General features: G+C 39.2%; 2 protein-coding genes, 2 long non-coding RNA genes and 1 pseudogene across 7 annotated transcripts; all 5 read right to left on the bottom strand.

Moving 5' to 3' along the window:
• Window positions 1–1,643: 1,643 nt before the first annotated feature.
• Window positions 1,644–4,351, bottom strand: LOC147757587 (sodium-dependent phosphate transporter 1-B pseudogene; annotated as a pseudogene). The gene is made up of 2 exons (XR_015322578.1): window positions 3,530–4,351; window positions 1,644–3,383 (listed from the first exon to the last, which is right to left on the bottom strand). The product of XR_015322578.1 is annotated as a sodium-dependent phosphate transporter 1-B pseudogene (transcript).
• Window positions 4,352–11,143: 6,792 nt separating this feature from the next.
• On the bottom strand, window positions 11,144–12,903 carry LOC147757586 (uncharacterized). Of its 3 annotated transcripts, none has more exons than XR_015320604.1 (2): window positions 11,954–12,903; window positions 11,144–11,460 (listed from the first exon to the last, which is right to left on the bottom strand). It is a non-coding gene; the product is annotated as an uncharacterized LOC147757586 (long non-coding RNA). The 3 variants fall into 3 exon arrangements; XR_015320603.1 differs by having other exon boundaries at window positions 11,962–12,903; XR_015320602.1 differs by having other exon boundaries at window positions 12,480–12,903.
• Window positions 12,904–16,244: 3,341 nt separating this feature from the next.
• On the bottom strand, window positions 16,245–20,200 carry LOC147757585 (uncharacterized). The gene is made up of 2 exons (XR_015320601.1): window positions 18,809–20,200; window positions 16,245–18,422 (listed from the first exon to the last, which is right to left on the bottom strand). It is a non-coding gene; the product is annotated as an uncharacterized LOC147757585 (long non-coding RNA).
• Window positions 20,201–22,907: 2,707 nt separating this feature from the next.
• Window positions 22,908–26,169, bottom strand: Mocs2B (Molybdenum cofactor synthesis 2B). Its single transcript, XM_022793863.2, has 3 exons — window positions 26,029–26,169; window positions 24,563–24,753; window positions 22,908–24,342 (listed from the first exon to the last, which is right to left on the bottom strand). Exons 1-3 carry the CDS (start codon window positions 26,030–26,032, stop codon window positions 24,082–24,084), a joined length of 456 nt encoding a protein of 151 aa, XP_022649598.1. The 5' UTR covers window positions 26,033–26,169; the 3' UTR covers window positions 22,908–24,081.
• On the bottom strand, window positions 26,115–26,684 carry LOC147757584 (uncharacterized). The gene has a single exon (XM_086979532.1). It carries the CDS (start codon window positions 26,367–26,369, stop codon window positions 26,115–26,117), a length of 255 nt encoding a protein of 84 aa, XP_086835658.1. The 5' UTR covers window positions 26,370–26,684.
• Window positions 26,685–26,975: the final 291 nt, after the last annotated feature.

Below are 26,975 nucleotides of genomic sequence, written 5' to 3'. Positions count from 1 at the left end.
AAAATGTTAAAAAAGTAAGAAATAAAAAAATAATAAAATAATAAAAAATAAAATAAAAATAAAAAATAAATAAAATAAATAGATAAAAAATAAAAAATAAGTAAAAAATAAAAAAAATATTAATAAAAATACAAAATATAAAAGCTACAAAAAAAACAAAAATATAATCTGTTAGTCTGTGTCACCTTTACTCTTCCTTCTCGGTATGTAAAATGAAACAAGGGACCAATTAGGAGCATTTTGCTACCCATCAGCTCGTCATACAGCTTCATAGTGAACACCGCACTGCTTCGTTTCTGTCTTGACTGTTGCATTATCAACGAGGTAACCTGTTCAGTGTCGAATCGTTGTCTATTTTGCGTCCATTATTAAACTGATAGCTTTGGCCATCATTGCTCCTATCGAAGTTACACAATGCATCTATTTGAATTCATTTAGTTATATAGCATTGCCATGAATACCTTAACTTTGTCATTTTCGCAAACTGGGCAATATTGGGGACAAGTAATATTCGATAGGATTAGCAAGCGTAACCACGATGTGTCGTTGTTTAACGCCTACAATTATTCGCTATTGCCACGTCATAACGTTCGCAAAAAAAAAAAAAATATTGATAAAGCATTAGCATTATGGTAGCCGTGTGTGATTACTAGTCCACTGTGTTTATTAGGATGGTTAACGCCGGCGTGTCGGCCGTCAGATTGAGGTATATCTAAACCGAACGGGGCAGAACTTTTGTTCAATTTACGATTACAGGTTTTGTAGTAGCATCTGAAAGACGGACAAATGTAGAAGAGCGTCGAAAGAGAATACTTCATCAATAATCCATGCCAAAGATAACGAATGTTCTGTTCTAGCAGCGATAACATTGAACGCAAGTAAAAACAACGCGCTGACAGAGAGCGAAGCTTTCTATCTTACTGTACGTACGAATAGGTAGCGACAGCAGTGCACGGGATATATGTAAAGTTGATAGTAATATCCCGGTCTTATTAATGGAGCCCTCGGAGCTGTTTTCCATCGAGTGAATTTGACAGCTTTTTCTGCTGGCATTTCATTGATGCATATAATAACAATGACATCAATTATAACGTCTGCTATGCTCATAGCAAATATTGGACAAAAGCCTTCCTAGACTAGGCTCAGCCTTATAACAGAATGCGTCATATAATGTTAGCATCAACATAATAACAACAAGATCGTAAGAACAAACAAATGTTGATAGAAATAACAATAAAAACGACAAATCGACACAGAACAAAGCAGAATTGCCTACAATATATATGACGATATAATACAACGTTTGCTGCAGCTAAAAACTCGAGGATCGGACTCCGTAGTGCATTTCCTTTGTTGTCTCCAGTGAATGAGTGTACCTACCGCAAGTGGCGTGTTCAACATACGCCCACGCATAAATAGGCCACCGCTTCTTGCCAAATAATCTCATGCATATTTGACAACACCTGATCTTATTCCATATTTAATGGTTCATGCGTTCGCACGATAATTAATGTAGGCGTAAATCTGTAATGTAAATGTACCTGTGTATGCAAACGTTCGAATAGCAGCTGCACATATAGAACGACGAATACCGAAAACCGTTCATTGATGCTAGTCGAATTGACAAGTAAAGAAAGGTTTAGTTGTTTTTATTTTTTTTGTATGTATTTTTGTATTTTTTCATTTTTTTTATTTTTTTACTTTTATTTTTTGTATTTTTTTATTGTTTTTATTGTTTTTTTTTTAATTTTTTATTTATTTTTATTATTTTTCATTTTTTATTTGTTTTTTTTTTTTTTTTTCGTTTTTTTTATTTTTTTTATTTATTATACTTTATTTATATTTTATTATTATTATTATTATATTTATTATTTTTAAAAAAATGCCACCAACAATGCATAAGAGGTCATGCGACCGCCTGCAGAACTGACATGAACCCCGCAGAAAGTCCGGCGGTGATCGGCAACGTGAGTATCCAGGCGACTAAGATGCCTTTAAATAGGCCCCAATTAATACCACCTGCCTCTGTGTTAAAGAAGCCAACAAAGACAATCGAGCCCACCTTGCAATGCGTCGTTGAGATTGGAAGCCCAACTTTCGATGCCGCCAAAACTGTAGTCGCTGCTCCAACTTCAATCGAGAAGCCGTTCGAAGCCGAAATCTTCGTGAGGTTTTCTCCAACTGTCTGGATGACTTTCTGACCGTATACCCACAGGCCGACGCAAATGCCTATGCCTCCAAATAACAGAAGACCCAAGGGTGTCTCAGTTTTTTGCGCCACTGAACCTTCATGGTAAATCAGCCATAGTGACACGAGTGGGCCGATAGCGTTGGAGACGTCATTTCCTCCGTGCGCGAACGATCCAAAGATAGCTGTGAGAATTTGTAGAGCCGAAAACAGATGGTTTATTTCGAATCTGTTAATCACGCTGCTCAATGGCCCTACGGTACGAATCCTCGAAGTCGGGTTCTGTTCTGCAGAGTTAGATAACTCTGTATTCTCATAGCTGACATTGATGTGACACTCTCGGTTACTGTCGGATGCTGTATTGGTACTCGAGTCAACGATGTGATTCGTTTTCTCATTCATGGTTTTGGTATTTATCTCAGCCTTAAGGCGGGGCACGAGGAAGATCCACACGCAGAGAGCGCAAGCCAACCCGATCAAGGCAGAGATAATGAATCCGCCCCAGATCGGTATCACGTCAAATCTTAAAACGTGCGGCCCATCAAGGAACACACTGAACGCATTAACAAATAATGTGCCGAAATAGAAAAACGGTAAGGATATAAGACCGTTCTTAACTGGATTTTTCGCCTGAATGATCAACTTCAGGATCACGAGGTAGACTAACGCCGACAGCATGCCACTGGTAACAGGTGACACAAACCACGACATGGCTATCTTAAGCAGGCCCTTCCAGTGAATACTGGATAAACCCCTGGCAACTATCGTGAAGCCGGACATCGCTCCGACAATCGAATGAGTGCCTGAGATGGGTAAAGCAAGCACTGTTGCGACAATATTCCATGCAGCAGAAGCAAGCAGGGCAGATAGACAACCAAGCATTAAAGTTTTTTCGTCATCTTTGTATATATCCACGTTGAATATGTCTTTACGCACCGTTTCAGATACCTTGTAGCCTATAAGCATTGCCCCAAGCACCTCAAAAATTGTCGCAAGGAAACAAGCCTGTCGGAGTGTTAAAACCTTGGCACCCACCGACGTTCCAAACGAGTTAGCAACATCGTTGGCCCCAACTCCGAAGGCCAAGCAGAAAGCGATTACGAATCCAACGATGAGGATCCAAAGATATGATGAGGTATCTGTGCTGCTACCATCCAGGGGTGCCAGGGTCGAGCTCAGCAAGTCCATTGCGCACCTGTTTTAAAGCAAGCACCTGATTGATAGTCGTCAGCTAATGATTGTTAAAGCTTTTACATTGATCGTGTGTGTGTTCGCCACTGAATTTCTCGTAGCCTATAATGGTTCTTTGAGTACGGAGCTGTTATAATCTGGGTTATTTACCTGGAACTTGAGTGTTACGCACAGGCGGAGTACCTTTTTGTCTACCCTTTCAATGACAGAAAGAGCATGGATGTAAGGCAAGTAAACTGGTCACGATCTGGTGACAGTTAAATATGAAGTGTAGCGGGTTGGTTGAACTGCCCCTTAGCGACTCTTTTTGACCAGAATTTTTTATATTGATGAACGGGTTCTTCGTTTTTCACTCACTCGAGCTCAGGTGACACGCTACTGTGCGGTAGGTCCGTTAAAGCTATATTCGATTGTTTCGTAGTATTTGTTGTGCAGTGGGCGATAACAGCATCCAGTTATCGACAGGTTGTCACTGCACCTGAGCTGTATGTTGCCCTCTGTATTGCTCAATGAGCACTGCGTGCCGTTGAACTATTGACACAGCAACAAGAGCTCAACGTTATAGAAAAGGCGCACGTGCAGTGGCGACGCTTCTGCGTGTATTGGGCTCACGTAGGTCTTATCTGCTTTCTCGCTGTAGGAAGCCTTGTAGTGCACGTAGTGTATGCGTGCACGACGTCCACTGTAAAATGATGTCTGTTCAACTGCGGCCGCTGCCAAATTCTTGGGATCTGTCGGATGTCGGTCGAGGGGTGTCGCTGGGAAACGTGACGTGATGTGATCCGATAGGTGACAACGATTGCGATGGCGGAGGAGGAGCTAATATTGTTAGGTCGACGCTTCTTGATTTTGTCGCTACTGGCAGCGGCATGTCACAGCGACAGCGTTGACTAGACCACTGATCGATTTAGTCATAGTGGTGGTGATGGCCAGAAGGCGAAGGTAACTTCGCAAAGGCGAGGGCCACACTGGCGTCCGTAATAACGACGTTTTTGCCTGGACAGAAGCCACGCACACTTGGTGAGTTATGTTTCGTATACGCTTACCTGCGGTATGGATGGAGAAGTAGCAAAAATTCGTTGTACTTGTAGAAGCGACAATAACAGTAATAGAACAAGCTAGATCACAGCTTACTACTTACTCTAGTAGTTCATAGTAATTGTACCGCTCGCGAAGTCCTTGCAGGCGCTGTTCACCTAACAGGACAGACACGCATATAGAATTATATATAATTGTCGACGTTCGCCATTGAGCAAAGTTGCCCTATCTTGCGATACGGGTAGAAATAACGGGGGCGTTCAAAAGCTTCTTGAATCACGAAGCGAAAGAAGCGCGAAGCGGTACAACAGATACCGAAAATAGCTTGATAAAAACGAACAAGGCCAACGCAGGTGTTGTAGTACGTGCGTTAAACGGGTGGGCGTTGTGTTAGGCAATCATTTAGCTAAGAGTCGATGCTTCGGTTTGAAGCTTCGATGCCACAAATTGAAATTTGGCTAATTTGTCGTGTGGTGGTTGAAGGACGAGGTTTCTTCGCACCGTGAAGCGAAACCGGTTGATGGCCGGAATAGCTGATTATGAGGCCGATATCACTGTTATTAGTACGGTGGCAGACAACGCTGGAGTGCGCGTCAACTCCGCAGGATATAGAAATAAAGCGGGCGAACGGCTGCTAATCATGTACTCACACTAAGAAGGAAGCCAGGCGACGGCCGTGCGGACGGGAACCGCGGCGTTACACTTAAAACACACGGAGAGATGGAAAGGCCGCTTGCTTTTGCCGACGCACTAAATATGCTAGGTTTGGCCAAACCGATGAGTAAAATTGAAGCTGACAGCGATTTGCCGACGATAATGGTAACAGCAGTGCCAGCGACTTGTGCCATTAGGCTACGTTCCACACTGCACCAGATAAAAGCGGCCGGTGGCATACAGACAGACACGCACGCACACACGCATGCATGCATGCATGCATGCACACACACACACGCAGACGTACGAAGGAACAAGACCCCGGCCACAGTTCGAGCAAAACACAAATCAAAATATCTGCACAACAGCCTCAAGCAGTTTTAACATCTGGTTTCTTGAAGGGCTTGCTGCCTGCCGATATCCCCAACGTTTGTTATGGATGGTGGTGACGCTTCGTGCTATAATCGCTATAGTATCAATACTAGCGGCTAGAATATCGAGTGCTTACGCACAGATGAGCGAAGACACCCGACAAAAGCAACCATCACAAGCATGTGCATGATATTCTGGCCTAGGGACACGCGGAGCTCAATTCGGTTCACTGGCCCGTCTGATCGGCTACAGATGCTGTTACACTCGAAGCTATAAAAGGTTTGGACGTTGTTGACCGCGGCGGTTGACAACAACTCAGTGGCTGGAGCACGAGCGCAAGTAGACGTTGTCGATGGTGAGGGACCGGTCATGGCACCCGTTCCTGCGCAAAAGCTACTAACTTACCACCAAAAATCACTCGTTAGTTTGCTAAAAGACAATCGGCCTAACCTGATTCGAAACTTAATTCACAATCTGTTCAGCGTTTACTGCCGGCTATTGTCTTGCAACTGACAACTCCTGCGAAACGAATCTTGTTAGCGAACGGTTTGTCGCGGTCATGACGATAAAAGACGCAGTCGAGTGTTTATAGACCACAATGAGAAAAAATACAAAAGACGATTGATTACGACGTTGCTTGCAGGAGTTGGCCTCTCTGCCTCCATTCTGGCGCCTTCGTTGTTCTTTGTGTTATAATACCAGCAACAGTATCAATCACCGCAGCGCGACAGAGCAGCATATGACCTTTATCCGATTGTAAGCAAAAACGACTACGCGACTGACGAGCCTCAACGTGATGCTGAAAGATATGGGTATCAACTGTCTATCGGAGCATGTTTCTGGTCGTCTACTTCGTTTTTCCCATTTTACTCTGCCTTCTTGTCCAATTTCGTACCATATTATTCCCTACCATTTGATAGGGCAAATCGTGGTGTACTACTGAGGCATTATTTACCATCGGATCTATGCAACAAACCCGTGCTTGTCAGGCATGTTGGCTATCTGCGTAACGATTCATGTTGGCACCAAGTGAAGATTATAGGCTGCTATAAAGTATACTTAAGTAGACTTCATAAAAAGTTGGCTTTGTCACTCACTAGGTTGAATTATTCAAGAATATGTACTAAACATCTACTGTACCAGGATTCGCAAGGGAGCCATAAGTGTCTTCAGGAAATGAAAAATATTTATCTGAATGTCCTGCCCGTAGAATGACATTTCTTGAAAGTACTAAATCGTGTCCCATCCTTGAAATCAATATAATGGTTATTATATGCATATCTACTGTTATTGAGCAAAATCTCAAGTACAGACGAATTGATTTCAATCGAGTAATAACATTGACTAATGCAACATGGATTTTACCGTGTGTGCTACAAATGGATTTAACAGATCTTTCAATGAATCACAATGAGTACAGTGTAGCGCGAATACCCTTAGCTGAAAAGGACCGCAGTAATGCAGAAAATAATTCTGTGTGACTCAGCACAGTAAGCACATGAGGTTCCCCAGAATCGTTATTAAGAATTGCCCTAAAACAAGGCCGTACGAGTTAGGATTTACATGACGGGTACCCATTAACTAAGCGCTCTAGTTTGCTTGACTTTAGCAAACATTTTACGCCTTATACTGCTTTGGCAAAATATCATGGCTACCCTGTGTTGAGCACAAATAAGAAAAGAACATAAAACACGTAAATAACAGCTTAGTTTTGTACACTACAATTAGTTTCTATTATTTCCCTTCTGCTATATCCATGTTGGCTCTCCTAATTAATTTCTTCTAATTAATGTACGTAATATGTAAGTCGTATTACACCGTTCGGCACTGAGGCCCGTTTTTAGCCTTGGCCTATTTGTTGACGACGATCGAAGGTCAATTCAAAAAGACATGGGCCTAAGCCCGATATGATGTTAGAAGAAAAACCGATCACGTTCTAGTTAGCGATTGTGTCTATGAAGCGTCACAGAAGTTATACTGTTGATTTTTCCTGTTTGTTTTTTGCTAGTAACTTAATTACTTTTTACTTAGTCTTTGCTAGTCTATCCCGTTTTATTATAGAAGGCTTAAAGTTCGATTAGTAACATACGCATGTCAGAACCATCTTAACTCGTTTCGTATCTAGGATTAACACTTTTTATTAATTTTTCAAAAAACGGGAATTTTTGTATGAACTGGGCGTTTAGCCCACATGTGCCGAAATAATGCAGATGTCTTTATCCATGTTGAAAGGACAAAACTTTATTAGGTATAATGATGGTACTCTTTCAGTATAGATAAGAGTAAGATCAGTTAATATACAGGAACTAGTTTGGGAGCAAAACTATTAGATTTATCTTTGTATCCCAGTCAACATTACACAACTTAACATCTGGACACATCATTTCGATGATTTTTTCGAAAGCACTTTTTGTTATTGTTGTTCTCGAAGCCAATGGAAAGTGCAGACGGAAATGGGCAGAGCGCCTTAAATCACTAAAAAGAGATTATAATTATTGTAGAATAGAAAAAGAATCAAAAGCATCCGGCATCTGACTCTGTTTTACTACATACATGAAAGAGACATTTGGAAATCTCGCAAAAATAAGACTCCTAGTATTCTTACTTAAATCATAATTTTTCTGAACGTTATGACATCGTACGTTTTTTTTTTTTTTTTTTTATTAAATTTACTGCTTCAACTGTTTGATAACGTTGTGTTTGAAATGTGGACGACATACGCGCTCAAGGTCGTCGGTAATTACGATAAAAATAAAGTGCGTTCGATTGCTGTTTTCATGCCTGATTTTGTGGAACAAACACACAGTTACCGCACAATTCTGATGCATTCGTTATATGGCCTATGATTGAATTTTATCAAATCTGCAAATTGCCAATAGCGCAGCTTTGAAACATGACCGGGTAAGCTTTATTGCTGTTCGTATATGTGATGAATGGGGTTGTCGAGAAAATCCTAAGATTTTCGTATAAAAAAATACGATTTTGCAATTAATGTGACCCAGGCCAGATATCTTGCTTATAATAGCACAAATATACAAGCTATAAGTTAGGCCATAGTTCATTAATGGAGAGAAAATTGGCTGGAAAATCATGTTCACGAATCACGAATGAACAAAATATGGGGAAGGATTTACCGACGACTTTCCAAATCTTTCGTTATAGTCAGTCGTAATTTAGAATTCAATGCCTTTACCTATAAAAAGGTGACGTTATTTTTTAGTTATCTAGGACTCGCTCGATCTCTCTAACTGTTATGTTCAAGATTTAAAAATAGAGAACACTTCAAACTAGCTTCCGGTAAATACTTTATTGAAGAAAGGGCACACCCAACAATACCCACATACGGTGCATCAATATATAAGTGAGAATGGCCTATTCTGTAAATTCAGATCTCAAAATTAAATGCAGCATAATGCGTAATAGATGGCCTATTCTGTAAATTCAGATCTCAAAATTAAATGCAAAATAATGCGTAATAGATGCCCTATTCTCAATGTAAATGAAAAATATGTCGATATACGATTGCGAACTTGATGAATCGTAAATATACAGTGTGATATTTTGGGCCTATGAAAATGTGTTATTATTTTTGACGACGCTACCTGTTTTTAGCGCTCCTACAACGGGTAAAAAGTGCCCGGCTGTTTCTCCAATTGCATTTCAACCTGATTTTTTAAATCTCCCAATAGCAGAGTGGGCCTCATTTTCAATCACGTGTGCCAATTCCACCTCTATTTTCTATAAACTTGATACGCACCAAAGAATTGTTGATGAGAATGCTCCCTAGCACCATCACTATAAAATTTTTATGATACAGGCAAGTAAATATCGGTTGAAGACGGGATCACCACAGAAAAGTAGAGGTCGACTACTAATGGCCGTATCCGTAGCGTTAATTGTGGCGAGCAGTGCGACACCTTTTTGTCGACGAAGCCTTCGGCCTATCCTACTCATCACTTACCGTCTTCTTCAACGCTTGCTCACACGTGCTAAGAGCTGGCGACACAAGCGCCGATCGATTCTCTGAAAATTAATCGCGTCTGTAGAAAATTTCCGTTGGCTGAAATGGAAATCGCTCTTTCGACATTTAAATATCGCAAGATTCCACCTACTCTATCTCAAACCCATAAGTTAGCCATACAGGTACAGCTGCTGTCGTAACTATATTCAGATTTAAAGCTGTCTTATATGACTCTGTGTCAAACAACAATAATGCTAAAGTTGAACTTTAGTCTTGTAGGTAGCTGCTCTGGCTGGTTTGAGCTAATAGGTAATTCTAGCCTATTGTGGGCACGAAGACGACCTTGTATAATTATTTTTTTTTTTTGTTTTTTGCATCTTTGTTAGCTTATAGAATAATAGGCACAGTACCGTGGCTAAACCGCAAGACATGGTTCTGTTTTTATTTGCTGACACTAGCGGGCTGTATAGATGTACACTTCAGGTCTTAGACAAATGAAGTGCTCGCGGTAAATTTTTGAAGCGAAATTTTTCCTATTATTTTTCATTTTAAAGCAGAGCTTAAATTATTCCGAATCCATGTTGCCGTGCTACACAACTCACCTACGATGATGGTAAAAAGTGCTCAGACTGCGAATATGTGAAACGTATTTGTCCTCTTTCAATTAGTAGTTACGGACAATATGTCTTAATCTGGTAAGTACGCGATTTCAAGTTCTGGAAATTTTCTTTTTTATAACTATTGCTTTCTCGGCTTTGGCCAATACCTCTTGTGAGACAAAACGATACGTTTTTTGACTATTAATCGGCTTGCCCATGAAATCACGCGGTCGAACTATCGCGGACATATCTATAACAACTACCATGTTTTTCTGTAATTACCGTTCAGAATGAAAGCTATATTACCTTTGACAACGGTTTTTTTTTTAATTAAGGATCTTTTATTATTGATTATAAAAGAAGAAGGTTTGACGGGGTCTCAAAACAATGTATGCGAAAACTAAATTAATAAAAGTCTAAATGTTTATTACGCACGACGTCGAGTTGTTCTTTTAAGAATCTTATATATAATATTTTTATTACATCTTGCACTGGTTTTCCCTAATCGAATGGCTACCTCATCTGTTTAGTGGACAGATCCCATCAACTAGCGCCAGTTAGACAGCTAACAACGACGTATTGGATATATATACGTCCTCATATTCTTTCCCAAGTGAAGCTAAACCCAAATAATGTAGCAATAACGAACCCAGACAACACAACGGAGACTCGAACCACGTACTCATATCCTCCTGTGGGGCAGGACGGAGCACCAACTTGGATGACAACCGCTGTTTAGTCTGCCAAGTCTCTACGACCATAAGTATATATTAGCTTTGCGGTGGGCGCCAATGGCGGCGCCGTCGCAGTTGTTTCGTGCTACCATCCGGTTGGGTTACATCATTTCAGTCGTCGCTATCGAGTCGCCGTCGTCAGCGTTGTTCCTGTTGTTTTCAACATTTGTAAAGGATATTTTCTAGAATTCTAAGAATTTTTAACGAGATTGGGCATTAAAAGTGCTAGATATACAATAAAGCATTATTTATAGTAATGTTATATATAAATCGGTGCAGTAGTCGTTTCATAGAGATACCGCATATCGGCACGAAAATTCAACAAAGAAAGAAACTGTTCCCTCAGTCCAATGCCGTTTGTCATGGCGGACTATCTGGTCGTAGATCATGACAAAAACTAACAGTCAAAGGGTAAACAAACAATCTGAAGATATCTTTATTTAAACGCTTTGATTGTAATATACGTTCACTATATCCGCGAGGGTCATGAATCCGAAGGTTCCTTGTAGCCTCTGGGAATATCCCCGCGCCAAAACGGCATTTAATTCAATGTTTATCGATTGTTACTTATAGATGGGTGTATAAATTTAAAGGCTTCCGAAAACGGTATCGATCGGCGTTATGGAGTTGGAACTGTTTTATTACACATTGTGATTGTTGTCCTTCAGGAAACGGCGCGTCTACTTATGTCTTCTTTGAGCATTTTTTTTTAATCAAGTTTTCCTAAAAAGCCATACAAAAAAATAAAGCAATAAAAATAAAATTGCATACAATATTATTTGTTCGTTATAGTAACACGTAACAGTTTATAAATACACAAGTGAAATTATGTAAATTACTGGATACACATATTTGCATGTCTCATTATTATTTTCTATTCTAACAGCTCTATGAAGTTAAGTGTTTGCAACCGTCTATCATCGATGGCCTATACTAGATTGCTTCGTGCATCTCTTACTTGAACACAACTCGTATAGAACATTTTTCGGCATTGGGATCCTGTTTAGTTCCTCCTAGACTATAAGTAATTATGTACCAACGTAAAACTAAAAAAGAAAGTTCACTAATGTTGCAGACAGAAAACTCTCACTAAAGCTTTACAGAACAAACGCAAATATCTAGAGGTAAGACAAATTCCTTTAGAAAACAAGCGTTCTGTTTTTTTTCGAATTTTCGTTCGAGGTTGATAGCAATTATAGTATTATTAGATACGAACTACTATACCAAATAATGGAAGAATGAATGGACTTCACTACGCCAAATGGAACGAAGGGTTTGAAACAACTTCTATCAAGAAAGTGCCAATCTTATTTAACTAATTTAATGTAGATTAAGCTGCCCGCCAATTGTTCAACGATCGGAGGATTCCGTACAAAGGCCCCTCTGAAGCCGATAGGTCAGACGTCGGAGTATAAACTATCAGACCGCTGTCTTGTGGCTTCGCGAGAATTATCAAGCATCGCAGACGCGGAAAGCCGTGCAAACAACAGCAAATGCTCACGTGGATAAAAAGGAGAGGCAATTTTTTTTATAAAAAGGCAAACAGCGGTTAATGAAAAACGAATGTCCATCCGACGTCCAGGCGCAAACGCCCGCAGGGTACACGTATTAAGTTAAAGAAATATATCTTGTCACGTATTTTCCGATGGCTTAGCGAAACCAGTTTTCCAATGACACTAAATATTAAACAGTCAACAACGTAAATGCAGCCTTTCGAGTTCACTGTAGTACAAGTAATATACCCGTGCTGAATTAGCATCTAGATTGATGATAGATACGGCCGACGTGAGCCCATTCATTAAACTATCGTTGATTTCCAATTGTGAAACAAGTCCGCTGATTGATAGTTGAACAGGTTTTTATTTCCTGAAGCGAGTCTCAATGCGACTAGGTATCGTATGTATATATCAGATATTGGACGATCATATTGTCCTTGCGCATTTATGGTTGGATTTTACCGTGATCATAGTTCTCGGTTTAGCTTGAAGACGAAGCTCGTTATAGGTAAGAGTGAAGCAGTGACGCTTGCAATCAGCGTGAAAATTTCGTCAGGATTCGCTGCACGTACATACGTATCGCGCGTGTTATGCTCGAAACAGCTGAGTAGCTTATCAGTTCTCTCAGTTTGTATTTGGACAAATCATGATTTGAGGTTACATGAAGATATACTAAGAAACAAGCTGATTTAGTGGTTCACTCACTCTGCGTTCGTCGTTTTCTTATGGCCCATAGGCAAGGCCAAGAATAATTTTCGTTCGGATTCTTTTCTAGCCAACACTGTAAATGATAGATTGCTCTATCAATCATTCAACGTGAAATGTATCATTAAACAATGCAAGTCTCAGATAACTAGGGAAAGAATATAGTAGGTTAAGTACGCCTACGTACTGCGCCTAGATGTATTCTTAGATTTGACGTAAACAAGAGCATTGGCCACCTTGCCAGTTGCCTGCCATGGCCACACTGCTTTATTGCAATGATGTCACGAAATACGTATCTTTGATGAGGCCAAAATAGCGTGGCTGTCCAGAAGCGTAATTCTGCCCTGCACTCAAGATCCTATCTCCAATTGAAGTTTTTCTTTTCGGTCAGTCGCTGATAAGAAAGAATTTTTTGCATGCAAACTGTATACAACCATTGTGCCACAACTGGTTTTGCCACTAGTTGCACCTTTACGCCATTAGACTTTATGTATGTAGTAGAATGAAATAGGTTTCGAATGCGCACTACCAACGTAATAATTTCAATAACAATATTATTTTTAGTTTTTGGGTCCATGTTTGATCAAACAAGAAAAAAAGATGACTTCACATATGTAGGGAGAATTTCCATAAATATGACCTTACAGATTTTGTTCATAGTTTCTGCAACGCTTAAAATTGTCATTTGCACATTGAGAACTATCAAATATATCGATTACAGAAGAAGCAACAGGTGCGAAAAAATAATGCAATAAATACCGTAGACTGTGGGCAAAAATCTCTAACGTAACGCTGTTAAAACGACTGAACAGTTATAGTGCATTTATTTAGTTATGATCTGAAAATATCCTTGAAAAAACTATCTTGAAATGTGTTCTTCTATGTGAGAAGCGATTCTCTTTTCGAACGATCATTGGCACGAGTATATAGCGTAAGAACTAAAATACAAATCTGGGCACGAGACTAATTCGTACGCTCGTGTGTGGTTCGGTGAAAGCTCACCGAAGCGCGATAGGAGAGCATTCTGAATGCATTGGATTTTATTGAAGCGTTCTACACGAAACTCTATCAGCTGACAACTGCCATACAAGCTCACATATCGGACGCTCAGATGATTTAGCTGAATCCTGCAGAATTTTTGTCACAGGCAAAATGTGTGACGGGTTTTCCAGAATGGACTAGAGCAAAGAATTTACCTTCCATTTTTAGAAACTACGCTCCATTTCGTTCTCCCAGAGCTGGCTAAGCGTAATAAACAAATGGTCATCAATCTTATGAAAGTAAAACAAGCTTTGAATCACTATGATAACTTCTGAAATTTCAAGTTGCAAGTGGATTATTTTAATTTCCGCGGTAATAATCTTCTAGTTACTATTGTGTGTTGAAGAGAAAACGCGACTAGGCAAAATCACATAATTTATTCTACCTCATATAAACTTTTTTTGAGTTTTTCAGTTAGTTATTTAGAATGTGACATCAGAACGTATGGTATGTCTTTAATTACGCAGTTTTGAATTGAACTGCAAACAATTGCTTTCTGTAGATATTCTGTTCATTATTTCTCACGTCGCCCCGTCAAAGCTTTTGGGCCTGCATTAGTCATCCGCTTGTTAAGCGCGTATTTTCCATACGTTTGGCAATAAGTCCTAAACACTTAAATAAAGCAGCTACAGGTATATATATATATATATATATATATATATATATATATATATATATATATACGGCCCGATTTGAAAGCGACATAAAACTGATTTTCATATCAGAATCGACGTTTCAATAAGGGGAGAAAAATCGTTGACGTCTGCATTAATAAATACCTATTGAAAAAAAAACTCGGTCGTTTGTAAAGCTGTACTGTTGCGTAATTACGGCAGAGCTCAGTCACTAGTGTAACCTTGCTTTTATGCTCCTTACGACGGCTCCAGTAACTAAAATGGTTCACAACAACTAAAACGAATGGTTTTACCTCACCATCTCAATCGTTATGTTAAAGCTATGGAAACCGGTGAACATAACGAATCCATTCTTAAGGCCTACAGTTTACCATGCATAGCCCCATATATCCCATACAGCAAGCACAGAAAGTTCTAGATACCGGCAAAATAACTACGTGGTTCTATCGCTGTTCTAGCACAACAAGCGACATTTTCGAAAATCGAACATCGAAAATTAAATGCTCGAGTTTCTGGCGGTACATTGTCTACTATTTGTGCAAAACTTGTCTTGGCCTCACACGTCCGGGAATAGCAGACAATTTTACACTGGCTCGGTCTGATCGGCGCTGATACTGCAATCATATTTCATATAAAACTGCATTCCTTGTAAGTACCACTAACTCTGACCGTGGATAAATGCAATTATCGCACACAAAATCTAATATTATTAAAAAAAAATGCGAAACAAAATATTACAGAGCAGATTCCCATTTTCAATGGGTTGCTCTTCAGCGAAGTTTTGTAAATCGGCTTGGGAACATTCAACGCGGACATTTTTGTCGACGGTGTGCTATAAATAGGTACACTATGTGAGGCCAACATCGACCTTGGCTGATACCACGCCCAGCGATCAAATCGACTATGCGTCAGGTTTTTCCATCATTAAGCAGATTCACTAAAATAAAAAACCACGAATCCTTGTCCAATACTAGCTTCTGTCGGTATGGCGTAGCATATGCGAAGCTACCAGATCGTACTAAGAAGTAAGTACTAAGGGCTTTTTTTTGTTAACGACTTTTGCCGCTTCACAGCGTATGCGATAGAGTGGACTATTGTAAATATCGTACGAAGCGTTGGCATGAATTTCATGTAAGATATATCATCTTTTTCGACTTACACTACGATTGCTACTGAAAAAACCTGTCTAACCGAAACGTAGAAAGCAGTCGTTGGTCTTACGTGATATCTAGCTAGTCCCACACAAATCACAGTACATTGCTGGAAAAAAATCTTTACAAATATGAATTCTCACCTTCTTCTGACGATATCGTACAAATATTATTATTAAGTAATGTAATGTTTTCAAAAAGTATTTATTACCAATGCTATGCATGCCGTAACAAATACGCTGTCGTTTAGTTTCGATTTAACACAGCTAGCAACAAGCACTATTTGCTTAGAAAAAAAAAGCCGGTAGACGTAAAACCTGTTATAATTAAGATTTTGTGATAACCATGAACATAGGCGGGAGATGGACGTAAATACACGCTGAAAACCGCAAGTGGCAACTTCCTCACAAAACATTTCGTTTGCTGGGCGCAGTCATATTTAGCATAACGTTTCGGTACCTAAAGAAAAACACAAATGAGCCTCAGAAAACGATGGACAACTATAAAATGTTATTCCGAAAACAACATCATCCCATTGTTTATAGGAATCTGGTAAATGGCTATTTGTTCTCGTAAAGGTTACCCAGCTCTCTCTCTCTCGTAAAGAAATAATACAGTGATAGGGTAGTTCCCTTCTATGCTAGGGCTATACCTGGTGGGTATCCGCATTGCGATACGGAATATACGATGCCCTCGAGATAGTTATTACACAAAGCAGTCGAACACGTTTTTTTCTTTAAGTTAATCTAATCGTTAATTTAGAGCCACTATGGCTAATTTAGAGATCCCTAGATTGAGATCAAGAGATTGAGATGCACAAGAGATTGAATAGTCTCTTATGAACAACGTCATTTGACCTCCTGAACAGCTGGTCACTTCGACCGCTAATGAGGGATGTTATGGAGATGATAGCTCGATGTTCCTTTGCAGAATTGCTACCTTCGAAATACTGCTTCATAATACGACGTTATCCAACCGCGATGAACGCCTGTTTCATAATCCAGACTCTTGTACTCGTATAGACCAATACATATGCCATTTGAAGATGTTCTTCATTACTACACAAATCGTTGGTATTCACCCTTTCTTGCACAAAACAAAGTCAACTGCGTGCTTGAATCAAAGGATGCTTAATTCGTACGGTACTCATATATATATGTTAATGGGTAAATCCTTAGTCAAAGCAAATAGACTTTCCGTTATTTCTAATAGTATTTTTGGCTGTCGAAGCTGTACGAACGTCATAAGTATAGGAACATTTCTAGTACAGTTTATAACTCAACGTTTCCACTCGGAGGCGTATGAGATGTAACTAAGCGCTTTTATCCCGTTCACGTTTTTTCTCATGCAAAATTGCTCTTGCGGCTATTTACGCAGTCTTCTCGAAGGCCGCAATCGACAGCGGTCGTATCAACAGTTAGCCATCAATGATTGAAATCACAAACCGAAAATGTGTTATTTTGCTATTTGCTCAAATGTCATAGGTATCAGAGTGCCTTTTTTAAGGCTATTACTATACATCAGAATATAATGGCCTTGGTTATTTCCAAGTTGGCCCCTGTTGACGACCGTTCAATGACAACCAAAAAGTAATAAATTATGATTCTAGCTCGATTATTCAATACGTATATATGTAAACAATTAGAGCTCTTTCTGTAAATTCGGATAGACGGTCGATATAGCAAACGATAGAGCTAATGAGATTTATGCGCGTAGAATCCAGAATGAACTAGGTCGAAATTGGCAACGTCTAGAAGGAACTTTTTGTGGATGCTGACTTGAACGGCCGCACGAGTACGCCTATTCGATGTAACAGCTATCCAATTCTATTACAATCATCTTCAAATTTCTTCCTTGAACTCGCAAATAACCTCTTTAGTAGTAAGTGTGAGTAGTGCAACATCGAAGAAATATACCAGACACGAAAAAAATTCATTGACTTAAACTTGCAGTTGATAATAAACAAAAAGGCCCAACAAACCGAAGTGCAGAAAGGACCATGCATAAAAAAGGCGAAGCGTTGAGTTTTCCTTTTTGTTTCATGGCAATCTTTTTGTCTCTTCTGGCAACAGTGTAGAGCTCATTAGTTTCCGGTAATTAACGAACTTTATAATTTTTATGCTGTTGTTTTTCCACTCATACTTCAGTTACGGACGTTCTGCATCCGTCCTAACAAGTTTGTAGTTCGATTCATTTATAATAGAATTAACTAATTTCCTTATAGTACTAAAAATTGCAGATAGATGCACGCCTGCCACCAGTAGACTATATCGCCGAACATCCTTTGCTTGCATGAAAATCGTATCGACGAACCAAACTGTATATCCTAATAATAACGTCTTACTAGAACAAATTCTCAGACCTGCAACACAATTAAAAAGCGTAGAATAGCTATGCTTAAGAATAAAAATAGTGCTGAACTTCGATACTATTAATGTTAGAAGTCTGCTCTTTGAACCATCTCTGTCTTTCACTAAGGCTATAAAATAGTCCGGATACTCTAGTAGTCGATTTCTGGAATCAAATATCTGAGTGCCACATCAGCTCTTATGTTCTCGGTTGTATAGATCTGACTGAATCATAATCATGATGAAGACAGAGATCCGACACTGTAACGTTGGTTGATGATATGACAAACAATTCTTATCTAGCTGAGCCTGCAAATAACACAAATGCATGCTATTACTAATAATGCTTGATAATAGGACACTGCAACATCTAATATGTAATCCTTATGTCGAGTTTTTCTCATATTTGCCATTCGTCAGGAAACGAATCCGAAATTGGAAGGTAATCATTATAATGATTGTTAATTTACATTGGTTATCTTTTCAAGATGTGCTCTTCTTCTACATTCTCGTTTATACTCTATCCTTGAATTTTAGCTCGTTGTGTTGTTTTGGTGACCTTCAGATCATCATACTGAATTGGCTGGGTGATCATTTTGAAATAATGTTAGTTCCTTTTATCTAGCTTTTATCTACCGTTAAGTTAGTGCTTTATACATGAGGAGTACACCGTGAAATATTTATATTTTGCCTACCTTAGTCTTGACTTAGAAGATCATTTGTAATCGTGAACAATACAATCAGCATTTTCTAAAAAAATGGCTACTGTGATCAATGGTATTGTGACCTATAGCACACATGACGCTTTTAACACGAAAATCGCAAAGCCATGCAGTCACACGGGTGCGAGTAGCAGCAATTTCGAAATATGCGTTCCCCGGAGAACGTTTTATCCATTACGAAACAAATACAACCAGCCATATGTTAGATTTATTATTGTGGGCAGACACTTTAAAGCTTCTAAATACGCGGGCGGATCATGGAAGCCGTTAGGGGATGATCGGCTGTGACCTCAACTCACAGCTAACTGTATAAGGCTTCGAGCGATGACCTAGTCAGGTTAAAAGCTCGACTCTGTTCATATGCACTTCGTTAGCCAATCCACTAGCAAGATGTTACGTTCTTTACTTTCTTAATGAACAGCAAATGCTACCTTCCCGAACCACCATACTATGAGCCTTACTACTGCCGGGCATAGTCATGGAAACAAAAATATTGACATGGGATGTAGTCTGCTACGTGCATCGAACAGAGCACCATGTGTGATACGTAATCGAAAGCCAAACGGTAACTGGGCAAACAGCAAAAAACGAGGATTGCAGGGGCTGTGGCATCGATCATTGGACGACCAGCTACATTCACTAATCGTTGCGTCAGCTTTATTGTGAACGATGCCCCTGCACGCAACTACCCCCAAAACGTCCAATATGCTTGCAGTCGAAAATACTCTGAACCTTTAAGGACTGCCTAGATATCTTCTAGACAACAAAAGCTAGTCATACAAAAGCTACATTCTTTTTTCTTCACCTAGCAATATTCTATAATCTCTGTGATCTTGTGATTGACGTAAAGGAAGAGAATATCAATTCAGCGGCCGGCTCTTTCCTAGGAACGCTAATCCAATAAATACTTCACTAAACAGTGACAAATCTAGTTGTATCATATAAAGGTTCCACTATTTTAAGGTCACAATTTGATCTTTTCTGACATTTCTTTTTGAACAGTGTGAAACGCGTAGGATGCAATATACGATGAGGTAATAGGTTCCGGAAGTTTTACAGGAGACGCTCGATGCAAACTGGAACTTGTTGGTGCTAAGAATGGTCAATAGTTGGAATTTCGAACAACAAATTTATAATAATTCGTTACCGATCAACAACAGCGTACAATGACCCATGAACTCTGAAGGATTTTTCGGCAGCTTCCACGCTGTCAAAGAAGCTCGAATATTAAGTAAAATTTAAGACACGCGGCAATAAATACGCGCAACACTGGGTTTCTCTAGACGTCTACCTAAAAATATCGGTGATACTATCAAAACTCGAACAAAAACTTTTCTTTGCAGAAACAACTGTATGTTTGTAGTGATAAATTTGTGTCCATTTCATAATATGCGAAAACGAATTTCTCGTACACCAAACGTAAGGGCTAACAGTTTCGTGAAGCTAACAACGTCCAGCCTGTAGTAGTTCGGCGGATCGCTGTCAAATCCGACTGTTGAGAAGCCTTGAACTGCTGCTACCGGATGCGCTGATGTTGCTTTTCGTCGATACAGATCATCAAATTATGAACCCACGACGATCGTGGATGAGATGATGACCCAGAAATATGCAAACTTACACGGTGGGAAAGATTGACAAACGTCTATATTTCTTGGCAATGGTATGAAAATAGGCGAATTTTCCGCGGAAAGGTGTCTCACGGATAAGTCAGTGATATATCTTGTCATATAAACATTCGCTCGTAGTTTAATAAATCTGACGAAGAATTCACATCAGTAACGCTTTATCGCGTTAGTTTTGTGTCTGCTTTCTGCCTTAGGCTGCCAAAAGAGATTCACAGTCTTCTCAATAGCACATAGAACAATTCGTCAGTAAGATACAAAAATTCTACTAATAACACTGACTTTGTACCTACAGTACTGCTATCGAGCTTCAAATTAAATTCGGTTCTTCGAAATGTCACATGTAACAAACTATCTATCAGTAATAGGTATTAGCCGTGAATCCTTGCCTAGTGAGGGGGTGTTAACTGCTCGAATGATCCTTTTTAATTTCTAGCAGGCGAAAATTAGCAACAGGAGTACGACAGGAACATACATACGTTGTGAAAGCATAGCACGAATCCAGTTAGATTAAAAATTAACTGAACGAGAGGTTTCGGTCTAAATAAATAGTACGATGTATACTAGCTTATGTAGTGCTGGTAAGTGATAAGTGGTCAAGACGCTTTAGGGAGTGGCCATATTATGATCTCACTAAAGTAATAACAGTGTTCGTAGTTGGCGCAATGAATTTTATCGATGGACAACGTTATTTTTTGCCTGTTTATGTAAAACACTAAACCATTGTTGACGCCTCATACTTTCTGGTGGTTTCTAGTCTTGTACCGAAGATACGTTATTTTCATTGACAGCAGTAAAGGGTTAGTGTTACTTGTATTGATATTAGCGTAGTTCACGATATGTACATAATACACTTGAAAATGTATTTTTTCAAGAGTTTTTTCTGTTCGAGGGATTTTTTAAACATACATTTACGGCGCATTTGCTGTTAATATCGATAACCTAGCTGTCGGTATCGTTTTTCTGCTAATTAGGATCAATAGGGCTAGGCAAGGATGGAAGCAAAGGGCTGCTTGTGGATTTCGTCATTAGCAGACGAAAATTAGCAGTACGATCTGCTATTTTGGTTATGATAATGAGGACCATAACTGCAGTGGCTGTCACTATAAGTAGTAGTGATCATTGATATCTTAATATTGTGATAATGTTCACCGAAATCGAGAACTTAACTTATCCGCCGGATTTCCGTGAGCTATATTCGCTGAATGGTGCAACAGTTCATTTTTATCTAGTTTTATCTACTATTTATATACCATTCAATAAATGCCCATCACGGGGTTATTATCGAGCATCGTCTAGCTTCAGTCTTAGATATAAGAAGTAGATAAGCAAATACATTCGCATCACATGACGTCGTAGCTAATGTAGCTAGTTTGAGTCAAACCATCAGAGGACAGATGCGAGGTCACAGAGTCGATAGCTGCGCATTATTTAAATAATCTTATTAGTAGACCGTTATATTTTAGCCATAACGAGAAGCAGTTGGTTGGCGATAATTTATGCGTGCGTTTCACTGGGACCCATTGAGTTGCTGAGTATTTTTAGGAGGATTTTCTCTTTTGATTGGAGATATTTTCATTCTTTAAGTTTACCACTAACTATTGGTTTGTTTTATAAGGCGATATGGAAGGAAACTGACGCCAAGTATAAATAGAATCATATTCTGCACCGGACATGGTTTGTAAGATGTGCCTTTTCTAAAATAAAAAAAAGCAAAGTACTTTTAATCACAAGCAAGGACTTATGTGATGTGCAAGCAGATAGATAATGTGTTACCTGTCAACTAAACTATTTGCAACATTTTTTTACATCTTCACATACTTTAATGCTATCGCGTTACCATCAACTTAGTGCTGCAAAGAGAACCCAACGGAGAAGTTCCGTTCGTGTAGAAAACAATAACACTTTGAAGGACTGATCGTTTTCATTTAGCTCGGTATGAAACAAGTATTAAACGCGGACGTAAGGCATGTATAGTATTTTCTACGCTTCCACAAATACAAATTTGGTTACGAGAGTACAAACGTTTTATACACTGTATTACATGACTCTACGCAGCTCTCAGCTGCTATATGGACCTCATTTTATAAGTCGTACTTTCGCTGTTTTTTAAAATATGACCAGCTAAGGATTTTTCAGTACTGTAGCAGACAACTAGCTGGAAGATTTGCCAGCCTTCGTGGCAAATAGACTGGAGTAGTTGAGAAAGTAGGTTCCTCGTTAAGTGAGCTGATGATAGATTGGTGTTACAGAATACAGCATAACCAATACTCAGATCAGGAATAACATCCATATGGGCTGATTTCCCATACTATCTATTGTTATATTGCGTATTCTATATATATAATATGTTAAAAATAATATTTGTGTCACAATTTTTGCGGCGCAGTTCTCATATTGATGAAATGATGAATATCATCTCTAATATACTGATATAAGGAGGCCTAACGTCAACTTAGCCTTTTTTATTTTAGCAACTCGACAAAAACTTGTGAATCAAGATAGTGTCAACTTTCAAAGAGAAACATTTCCGTTAGGCATCATGTATTTATTTAGATGGACAATATTTGTTGATCGGGATTTTTTTAGCTTTTAAACAGATAAAGATCGAGGGTTTAAGTGCGTGTATGACATTAAGGCAATTATAATCTGTGTAAGCTTCGGCCTCATTGCAACATAGCGACTTTAGTTCGAGCTATTAAATGGTGCTACTTGACTAAGTTCTCAAAATTCCATTCGCCTGCTTAATCCTCAAACTGTATAACGAAGCTAAATAAATAAATAACAACGTGCTATTTAAGTAAAATAAATAAACTCTCGTATATGAAATAAGGGGCTCCGTATATCAAATTTTGAACGAACGTCAGGACAACAAGCATCATTGTTGAGTCGCGTTCCTATTTTATAGGAGCAGTGCCATGGCTGTAAATAGCTGAGATGAATTTGAGTGGCGGTTCGATATAATTTCCTCATATGCAATTTGTTCCTAGTGAAGCTCTTCATCCGCTTATCGCTCATTGCCTTAAGCGTCGAAAAGACTAAGTGCTCGCCGCAGTTGTTCACTCATTCTTTGCTAAAACTTTTATACAGCTCATAGATTTCTTAAGGAATAGATATTATAACAGTTTTTCTATTTTTTTTTTAGGCAAGATCCAATGAAAACTGCGCGTAACTGGCCATCTAAAATTTATATCCGGTTTCTGAGTTTGGCTTAAAAGAAAAAAACACGTTTTCTGGCTTCGCAGCTAGGCTTCAACACTTTTTTTGTTATCAAAAATTTTGTTCCGTTTAAAAAACAACTTGTAGGCCATTTTGTACTATTGAAATTGTAGTGCTACACAGATCAACACAAATCATTTCGTTCAGTTTGTATATGGTGGTACAATCCAAGTTGAGACAGGGCAATTTGGATACGTATAGGGTGGACAAAATCTTACCTACGTAAGTAGCCCCAATCTACATAGGACACGTAAATTACAATTTTGTTTGACGCTATGTACCATTATAATTGAATGACAGCTGGTTCATTTTAATACAAGATTGCGTATTGTGTTCAGTCTATGGCATATTACATAACAGAAATGACTTCTTATATTTAGGACATCATTCAATTAATGAACGAAACTATTGCCTCCAAAAGGCTTCTTTATTTTCCTTCCAAGCTTCCGATCCGCCAGCAAACACTTCTCGCTTCCAAATTGGCACTCTCGATTTTAATTTATTAATGAGCCATTCGGTTGATCGAAGCGTATCCTGCCGGTGTCTACCTGAGCAAACGATCATCACACTGGCTTCCTTCACGGGTATACGGCCTAGACGATGAAGTAATACGATGTGCTTTATTGAGTAAGTGTTACGAACCTCCTCGCATAATTTCTGCATCTCCTTCAGTCAAATTGGCACAGAAAAGAAGAAAGGGTAAGTACCGACTCAGTTAAAAACATTATTACATGCGCTCATAGCTTGTCGGCGTCATACACAATAACCCATGATATAAATCGTCTTTTACGAGGCGCGATCGTATTCCTATTACCGGAAGTCATTCACGGACGTATAGAATATGAGTTTAGGGGAAACCCGCAAACAGCTAAAAATGACAAATTACCTTCAGTGCCATAGCATCATACGCTTCATAGATCAGAGACGACACAATGTCTCCGTCGATAACATCGGAACGTGTCGTCCCAAGAAACATCGATACCGCCCCACAGTCCACTGCAGTCACCTGGGCCAATCCCTCAGAGATATCCAATGAATCCCGAGTTAATTTGACAACGGTCTTTCCTTCACTGTGGCCTGTGCACATAGGACCAAGGAACAAAAATAGTAATTACCTGATATCAAAATTTATCTAGTCATTGAAACAGAACATTCCCAGTAAAGCTACCTGCCTATTCAGAACATTATACTTATCTATATATGTGAAAATGAAGTGTTTCCGCACAAAACGACTCGAATTTATTTGGACGACAGGATTCTATTTGTTCGATTTTTGCACAGGCTAGAACTAATAGTGAAGGTGAGCTGGGCTTTTTATCTAAGTTATTTTTTGTGAAAGAAGTATGCAGGGGCTCTGACAGATATCAACAGCTTTTATGTATTGAAGTGGTCTTAGATGGGGACCACATAATTTAACTAACCTCCGAGATATTCAGACTGTGTGCTTCGGAGATAGAATTTAGTAATTTGTATAGAATGTAGATAATTTGGACAATGCATGTATCTCGAAATCGAAGTAATGGCCTTCTCTGCATCTTGGACCTTTACCAGTTGCTCTACACCGATATAGAAATAACGACACACACCGAGCGCATTTGACAAATAAAAAATAGTGGTTATTTTTCTTTTGTTTAAATTTTGCCTACGCAAATCGGGCCTTTTTTTGACAATTTTATAACATCTATGCGGCTTTAGAGACGAGGCGCTGCTATAAAAGGCCTCCTTAAAAACTGACTGGAAGATGGCTTGTTTTAGAGTATCGGCAGGCGCTCTCATTTAATAACTCACGAAATTGGTCCTAAACAAAATGAGTTTTGTGCGCGTTGCAGTAGAGCGAACAGGTCCAAGCTGGACAAAGTTCTTCTTTCCCGTACACCGAAGCATAAACCATCCGACAAGATAGGCCTATAGAAAGATACAATCGATTCAAGTTACTATTGCTAATCGAATGGAGCGTTTCAATTATGTCATCTTTTAATTGAGTCTCTTAATGAACTTAAATAAAAATCCTCAACTTTCGCTAAGCTCTATTTACACTATTGTTGCTAAAGTTGGTTGTTATCTAAGGTATCTAACAGACCGTCCCCAGTTGTAATGCATATATATTAGAAAAAACTATCATCGATTTATATCTAACAGTTTGCCCTGTCAAAATCATCGGAACGCAGTTTTGCACCTAAATAAACGACCGCAGAAAGTCAAACTGAAATTACGTTGTTCGTTCTTGTGGTCCACCAGTATATTACAGTATATTTTCGATGCGATTTATAGCTGATACGTCTTTCATATTACTGCTCGAACGTTTATTGTGTTAACACATTATTTCGGTATACGTATTTTTAAGATACGAACCCATGTCTAGTGCGTATACTTGGTTTACTTCTTAATCTGGATTTGTATTGTGAGCGGTGCGACCTTCAGTTGAACACGTAAAATGTTTATCCTCCGCTAACTGGCGGAATTACAGCTACTTCAGTTGTCCACGTTCCAATCTGAATGCTGTCCGTTACATACTCGAGATTAACGGCTACGATCGATGAATCCAGGACTGGCTTCACTGAAGGTTCCGCTTCAGCTATAATCGCTTTTAGATTTTCCAGCGAGACCTCTCCATCAGCTAACTTAAGCGATCGCTCAGAAATGCCGGTTAGGTCACGAGCCTTTGCGAAAAATAACAGCTTGACTAACACCATTAGGACCGTATCGGCTGGTCCTAACTACTTTTAACCAAAAAAACGCTCACACTCATTCACCACTAGTAAACGACGTTCAAACATTTGCCGAAACCATAGTGCACGTGTGTATGTAGGATAGAATGTTGCAATTTCGATGAGATGCTGAGGTCAAAACAAAAATACACCGCATATACTGTCAACGTTATATCTATTTACGACATGCTAATGAACGCCCTTGACGTCTACGACCTGTTCCGTCCGTCGACTGTTTGCCAGTCTTAGCTGCAGGAAAAAGACCGCTCCTAGCATCACTCAGCTGACTAGTTCTTTCATTCAATATATTGACTAGGGCGACATTAGCACTAGATGGCGCGCACCACAGTCGAATCTGTGGTTCAAGTGGGGAGGCGCGTGTACTTCTTTTTGTAGAAAAGTGCTAAGCTGCATATACTTAGATAAATAAATACGAACGAGATTCGTTAGTACGTAAATCAACGGGCCGTCTTTTCGATGATGAATCATAGTTGCTGAATGAATATTAAACAGTTAGCATGCATTCGAGTTCCAGCGCACCATCAGGGATCAGCAGGGTCGGAGCAGCTTTAGAACTTCCTTTGTCATTGT

The sequence above is a fragment of the Varroa destructor genome, unplaced genomic scaffold, assembly GCF_002443255.2.
Source record: "Varroa destructor unplaced genomic scaffold, Vdes_3.0 BEIS01000002.1, whole genome shotgun sequence".
Taxonomy (NCBI): Eukaryota; Metazoa; Arthropoda; class Arachnida; order Mesostigmata; family Varroidae; genus Varroa; species Varroa destructor.
The sequence above is the reverse complement of the archived record's forward strand: the minus strand, read 5'-3'. Positions and strand labels throughout refer to the sequence as shown.

Bases quoted from the DNA above. Each gene is read 5' to 3' on its own strand.
- Mocs2B (XM_022793863.2), bottom strand. The intron at 24,343-24,562 runs GTAATTTGTCAT...ATTTGACTGAAG, and splicing joins ATGATGCTATGGCACTGAAG to GAGATGCAGAAATTATGCGA.
- LOC147757584 (XM_086979532.1), bottom strand. From the start codon at position 26,369: ATGGTGTTAGTCAAGCTGTTATTTTTCGCAAAGGCTCGTGACCTAACC.